We start from the raw sequence: 7,357 nt of genomic DNA on the forward strand, positions 1-7,357 counted from the left end.
CATTGAAAGTCTTGAGCCACAGGCCGAAGTGTGGGGTAATGCATAGGAAGACCTCACACACGACGATGAACGACGAGATGTGAAGGAGGGAATCCGGGGCCAGATCATGGAAATCCAGCCCATAATAGAACATGAGCCCCCTAACAAAGGGATCTAGAGCAAGGCCTAGCCCTCGGAGGAAGTGAGAGATGAACACAACACTCTTGTTGGGTTCGGGAGTGGGGATGACCTGCCCTCGGGCAGGCAGCCTGTGCGAGATTTCGGAGGTCAAATACCTGGCCTCTCTTAGCTTCTTGATGTCTTCCTCTGTGACAGAGGAGCGCATCCACCGACCTTGAAGGTTGGATCCGGACATGGTTGAAGGTCCGAAGCGTCTGACCTGAGCCTTGGGTGTTGGAACTCGAGGCGGGGGAAGGATTCGATTGAGCACGAGAGAGAAAAAAGGACATGCCTTGGCCTCCTTATAAAGAGGGTGAATATCAAGCGTCCTCCTCGTGGCCGTTTGGGACTTGCCTAAAATTGAGGAGTCATACCAACATGCACGATTGGGTTACCCACGTCCATATTGATGAGAATCCCGTAATAAGGGGGATATGATCTCTGCTTTGACAAGACGTGTCAGGAAAACCGCCTCGTGATATGTGCAGTGCTGGTTGAGAAAAACGGTTCGAATAAAGACCAGGCCATGACATGATGTCATGTTGCTAAACGCATTAGCAGATTAGATTTGTGGAAATATTATTCTCTCTATGGTGGTATGTGGAACTTGTTTTGCAGAGCCGGACACTATCCTTGTGTTCAAAATCTTCTATGGAGTATTCGAAGGAGGAACCCGCCTTGCAATGTCGAAGACAAGATTGCGCGGCGGACTCATCGTCATTGAAGCCTGGTTCAGGGGCTACTGAGGGAGTCCTGGATTAGGGGGTCTCCGGACAGCCGGACTATATCCTTTGGTCGGACTGTTGGACTATGAAGATACAAGATTGAAGACTTCGTCCCGTGTCCGGATGGGACTTTCCTTGGCGTGGAAGGCAAGCTTGGCAATACGGATATGTAGATCTCCTCCCTTGTAACCCACTCTGTGTAACCCTAGCCCCCTCCGTTGTCTATATAAACCGGATGGTTTAGTCGATAAGACAACATACAATCATACCATAGGCTACCTTCTAGGGTTTAGCCTCTACGATCTCGTGGTAAATCAACTCTTGTAATACTCATATCATCAAGATCAATCAAGCAGGACGTAGGGTGTTACCTCCATCAAGAGGGCCCGAACCTGGGTAAACATCGTGTCCCCTGCCTCTTGTTACCATCCGCCTTAGACGCACAGTTCGGGACCCCCTACCAGAGATCCGCCGGTTTTGACACCGACACCCCAAATCGGCTCTGCTCTTAGAGAAAGCAGGAGACGCACGCCATCGAGATTTTGACCGATGCTAGAACGTCGGTTCGATGCATTGACAAGCAGGCCACACGTTGCGACCTGATGCTGACACCAAGGCCTAATACGGAAAAAAAAACTACCGAGCTATGAGAGGGCTTGATTTCGTGGGAGCTTAGTAACTATAACGATTACTCCAAAAAGATATGGTATAATATTAGGTGGTTACTTTTCATTAACTTTATGAAGAATCCAATGATTATGCATACTCGTTCACACAGATATGGCAAGCAAGAAGATTTACATGAATGGGTGTTCATGAGTTAAAATAGATGATCTAAATTTGTATCATTTTAAATGTGTTCAGATTAGGTGGTAACATGCTAGTTTGGGTGTGATAGAGTTGTTTTTATGCAATTATATTTTTTTGAATAGTTTGTTAATCAGGGCTAGTTCTAAGGCTTCAAAGTATAAATGTCCATCACCTATTTATACTAAATATATATGTTTCTAACTCAATCTCTCAATTTAGGATCTGTGTTGTTGTTTAGCAAAATTAATCACATAACAATACCACTAAATATTAAACATAGTCCTTTCATTATTTAATTCGGATGTACCATTGCCCTATTAGTAAATTGAAGCCATATATTTCGAGGAAAGTAATGTCAGTTTGTTTGGATACATTATCCCTTAAAATCTTAGTTAAACCAAAATCCCTAGTTGAGAAAAAAAGAAGGGGGAAATTGCATGCCTCTGCGGATCATTTTGTAACGCTTGAAAAATTGTAGGTACACAAGTTCATGTAAATTTATGAGCCTTAAATATCTTGATAGATAGAGCTACATCTAATAAGTATCTTAACATATACTATTATATCTTCATTCTATGTAAATTCTAGAATATATAACATGTCTTTGGGGAGACTGTCCTCAAATTGATGGCACTACTCATCTATAACCTTCATATGGTAAACACAGCACAATGTCCCGCCTTTTTATATGATAGGAAGAGAAGGTAGGGGCAAAGATTCTTGAAAGAATGCATGACTTCCTCCTATTCCGCTTCGACAGAAGCCCTTAAAATCCTACTTCTATGCCAACAAGGGTTATCCATTTCATAGGAGAGGGTGGGGGAAGCAAGCCAAACCTCTAATCGACCTGGACATGTAAAAAATTCTTGGCGCCAAGAGAAATACGCCATTCGGTAAGTATTTCACTGAGTGTTTTCTCTTGTAAGAAGAGCGTCCATCAGCTTAGAATAAATGAAATACAAACAACCACGTTGGTTGTAATAGATCTACTTGAATGTGTTTTCATCTTGAAGGCATTTCTTTTGGTTGCATCTTGTGATGGTTGTGCCATTGGAAGCTTATTTCATTCTTGTACCTTTATTTTTTGGCCTCACATAATATTTTGTCCATTGTAGGAAAACTATGTACCTCTTTATAGTGCCTTGTCCATTGTTAGTTGATTTGATCACACTACAAACAAGATTTGTATAGAGACCGGTCCTGCCAGTTTTTTGCGAAACATGCAACCAGAAATGATGTTGACCAAGATAGGAAAATTGTACCAACAAGTACAAATGCTGAGAGTAGCACAACCTTTACAGAAGAGACACGAACTATTGTAGAATATAACTATCTTCACCCAAGACGAATGTTCAGGTCAGCGCACCCAGAACCCAACTAGTATATGTTTCTAGTGCACCATCATCTCATCCCTTTTATTTTTGAAAAGTGTACCTGGTCGGCTGATCCATATGAAAATGGTAAAAATACATGACACCCTTATTTTTCTGATTGTGCAGCAAAATATGGATTGCCAATTTGGAGTTTGAGTGGCTCATTGAGAACTGCATTCACTGTGGTTATCATCTCACTTGGCGACGTAAATGCATCAGTGTGAGAGTAGAACAAGTGACATATCTTGCACATGTTCCAAAATAACTCCCTGCATGCCCTAGGAACAACACTATCTTGCTTAAGGACCAACCTTAGCAAATCTTTTCTATATGAGGCTATGGACCTCTTTATTGAATCTTTAGCTGCTTCAATGGACATAGAACCATCACTGTGGAGAACACGTAGCGAAACACTATCAAGTTTTCCCTCGCCGCTCTCCCTCTGTATCAATAGTATATAAAACATATGTCAAAATAGCCCAGTTACGACTTAAATGACTAAAGGGACTGACAAAGATATGAGTAGTTACTATTCTCTTATCAAGTATGCATAATAGGATACACATGATGCATAAACAATAGTAAATGAATCAAACTTCCAAAGCAAACATGGGATTTATTTTCACAACGTATATGCTCTTAATAATATCATCAATGTCTATGAATTTAGATTTTTGTGAGGATTACTTTAGCGCCTGTCGTTTCACCAAATATTCGTGTACAAAGAATTTTCGTGTAGCGATATGTGAAGCCATATACGTAAAAAATGATATGCTTACATAGCTATACTAAACCTTGAAATACACAAATTTTAAGCCATGAAGGGGTTGAAATACCTCAAAGCCTTGGATGTCATTGAGGAGGCGACAACAAGTGCCCATTAGTCTGAACAACTCGTTGTACTCTTGATCATTTACAACACAAGACAAGAGTGCTTGCCTAACAAAATATAATGCTGGGAGCAGAATGGGAGCTACTGTGAATGACACAATTGCAAGTTCCATGTATTCTTTAACTGTTGGCACATATTGTCTCATCCGCCAATCTGCCTCGGTCATCATAGTCCTTAGTAGTTGTAGCCACTACAAAGGAATACAATGTTTCATTGTTGAACAAAAAAACTCAGAATCTGGCAGACGCGCAGGAAACTCACTGTTTCTACTAGGTGCTTTTTGACGTCACGGTTTTGTACAACAGAAGCCATTATTCCAAGCTGGCTCGTTGAAGTGTAAATGGCATAAAACAATATTTTTACTTGCTCAGAGTAGAATTTTTCTTTGTAGTGCTCATCCCACCTAAGACACACATTAGCAAATTACGCAAAATGACTTGTTAGAAACGACAGCATCGAGAAGATGCCATCAGTGGTGCTAAGAGAGAACATACAAATAAATCAAGTTGACAAATCATACTTCTCGATTAGTTCTACAAGGTTTTCTAATTCTTCTCTTGACCCCGCAACATCAAAGAAGTCATCAACAATATTTACGAGTATAGAATTTTTGGCCCATGAAATGCGAGCATCAGACAATTCAGGAGGGAACATGGTAGCAGCAGCAGCGAGATAGCAATATGTCGTCCTCTGTCGTGCAAACAGTAGCTGGTCTAGCTTGTTCTCCTTCACCCAACTGTTGCAACAAAAAAATTTGGAAATTCTCCAAGAAGGGAAGTTACTAAGACAAGAGAGCTTATTTGTCAGATTACCGTTTAAGAAGCTGGAGTTCACTCTGGTAAATAGATTGAGAGATGGTGAAATCTCCAATAGCCAAAGCTAAAATATCTTGGTTTACACAACATGGCCTGATTCACCAAAATGAAGTTGATGTCCAACATCTATATTTATATGATTCAAAGCTCACAAATCTTTTCAAGAAGTAAAACTCTTACCAGTGCTCTGTCTTCAACATCTGCGAACCACTCAAATCAAAGTTTTCAATGTTCCTCTTGTGATCCAGACGATCCATTGTGGCATAGAAGGGAAATTTAAGAGCATACTCCACCTAAAATTATAAAGGTATATAAGTAAACATAAACTGTAACCTGGCCAATATTCAATCAATACATTATCTGAGTTTCAAATTTCATGGAAGCACCTCTACCAATATCGAACTACTTTGCACGTCATCATGAAATATCTTTTCCCTCAATAAGTTCCCTGACCAATAACTTATATTATCGAGGATTAGTTCACTTTCTGATACACTAACTCTTGAAGCCTTGTACAATTCCATTATGGATTTTGTATCACGTAAATATCCTTGAAGTGAATTATGGAAAGTAGAGGCTTCATTGATATGAGACAACTCATCTACATCAGATTGAAATTACTGAATCAAATACAACACTAAGAAAAAGACTATGATAACATTAACAAGATGGGGAATTTCTGCACAAGGAAGTACCTGATGAAATATCATATCCATTCATTCGTAAGATACGAAACGCTATTGCACATGTGGATACATCCAGGATGATTTCCTCATCTCTTTGTAACCAACCACTGCAAAGTGGATATAGTTTGCAAAACTTCAAAAGAGAAATACCAATTTTTTATTTATGAGCTCACAAGTACCTGTATGTCATGTCCAGGATGCTCTTTATCTCACTTGAAAAATACTGAGATATCCCGACCTTTTCAAGAGTATCCACCATTGAAAGCTGGCAATATATATTTGTTGGGTACACTGTTGGCACTGTAAGATTCTGGTGTTGTTAGGCATTTAAAAATAGTGTACGCCCTTGTGAATTCTTAGCATGAAAGGAAAAAAAGACTCACCTGAACCATCAAACTTACTGACAAGAAAATTTAGATACTGGAGGGCTTTGTCATCATAATTTTGGATTAATGCAGCAGCAGTTGTGGAAGGAGAGTTGAACAACGATCCATTCCTCCTCTGGAACTTCATAACTTCATTCCAGTCCGATAGGTTTCCTAGTCCTTCAGCAACATAAGCGATATATGCTTCTCCCCCAGAAGATTTATCCGCAGCAAGTCTAAATTAAGTCATATGTAAGGATATTTGAAAATTCCATTGCATGGTAGTACATGTGCAATACTCTAATTCTTTTGGAAGGAATTATGGCTCTCATAAATACTTTCAAAAGGCAAATATCTTGTAGGAAGTTTTATTTTTCTAAAGAAGGTAAGAAAAAACCAATGCAAACTAAAAAGGTAAGGAAAAAGAATGTAAACTAAGTATCTAACTTTTAAAAGACTATTCCTAGAACCAGACAGGAAAGGAAATAGTACAAATTTCATGCTATAATCATTTTATGGGGAACTCGTGCCACAATTTTCACTAACAAACCTTTCTAGTTCCAACTCCCGGAGATGCAGAATCCCATGAACAGTTGTTTGTCTAACAGGAAACTGCAAACCCATCCCCAAGGCAAGGCTAAGCATACCAGGAAAAATGATATTGAAGCCTATAGGAGCAGCAATCTGTTCATCCATGACAACGGAGACGTTTTTGCCGATAAAATGTATTCCTGAGTATATCATTATCATCGCATCAAGACCCTTGTAAACTTAAAAATGTGAGAGATTAAAACAACATTAGCATGTAAATTCATATGTTCTCAAATTTTATACCTCTCCTAATATGTTCCCTCCCGACATTCCATCTCTGAAGTGCAAGCACACAAGCCAGTGTGGATGAGAGGGTGGCCTTGTTGACTGAGGAGTCCATGTGAGCAAGACCCCATGCTCCATTGGTCTGTTGGTTTTGTAGTATCCATTCAATACACCGCGGGAAGCATGGAACCTCCGGAGACGAGCCTGGTAAGGGCACCATAGCCACCCAAGCGGTGTCGTATGAAGATGGCGACAATTTGGGTTCCAGGAGTTGCTTCTTTATTCTTGCCTTCCGTTCCTAAATTAGTTGAGAAAAGGATCACATGACAGACACGAGATGCCAATATTCAATAGAAAGAACAATCAACACTGATGTACATACCATGTTTTGCAGGCTTGCATTTTCTCCTACAAACGTCCTCGCACCATTTGCTATTTTTAAGAAAAGAGGTATGTATGTGTCACAAATCAATTAACAAATCACTCACTACATAAAATCTTAGTAAAATATGAACATTATTCAATTTAAAACAAAATAAATGAGTTAAAAATGCCATGAAATCAAGTGTCAGCACATTATATACCTATTTTTACAGGGTTTATGGAGTTATTTGTGCATTTTGTGAATGCATGGGTACCAATTCGTGTGGAGCTGCTTTCGGGAGACAGTGGGAGGTGATTGGTGCCACACCAACTTCCCCGACCTCTACGTTGAG

At 39.8% G+C, this 7,357-nt stretch overlaps 1 protein-coding gene across 1 annotated transcript in view; it reads right to left on the reverse strand.

Annotated features, from left to right (window-relative positions):
* Positions 1–3,173: 3,173 nt before the first annotated feature.
* LOC119358112 (ent-kaur-16-ene synthase, chloroplastic-like) overlaps positions 3,174–7,357 on the reverse strand; it is a 5,152-nt gene continuing 968 nt past the window's right edge. Inside the window, exons 2-14 of the mRNA XM_037624810.1 lie at positions 7,024–7,073; positions 6,660–6,939; positions 6,376–6,556; positions 5,844–6,061; positions 5,640–5,760; positions 5,470–5,567; positions 5,161–5,375; positions 4,955–5,067; positions 4,772–4,867; positions 4,480–4,695; positions 4,221–4,362; positions 3,904–4,149; positions 3,174–3,509 (exon numbers count right to left, since the gene is read on the reverse strand). Coding sequence (XP_037480707.1) covers positions 3,174–3,509; positions 3,904–4,149; positions 4,221–4,362; positions 4,480–4,695; positions 4,772–4,867; positions 4,955–5,067; positions 5,161–5,375; positions 5,470–5,567; positions 5,640–5,760; positions 5,844–6,061; positions 6,376–6,556; positions 6,660–6,939; positions 7,024–7,073 — 2,312 coding nt within the window. The remainder of the gene's footprint in view (positions 3,510–3,903; positions 4,150–4,220; positions 4,363–4,479; positions 4,696–4,771; positions 4,868–4,954; positions 5,068–5,160; positions 5,376–5,469; positions 5,568–5,639; positions 5,761–5,843; positions 6,062–6,375; positions 6,557–6,659; positions 6,940–7,023; positions 7,074–7,357) is intronic.

The sequence above is a fragment of the Triticum dicoccoides genome, chromosome 2A (genome assembly GCF_002162155.2).
Source record: "Triticum dicoccoides isolate Atlit2015 ecotype Zavitan chromosome 2A, WEW_v2.0, whole genome shotgun sequence".
In the NCBI taxonomy this organism is placed as follows: Eukaryota; Viridiplantae; Streptophyta; class Magnoliopsida; order Poales; family Poaceae; genus Triticum; species Triticum dicoccoides.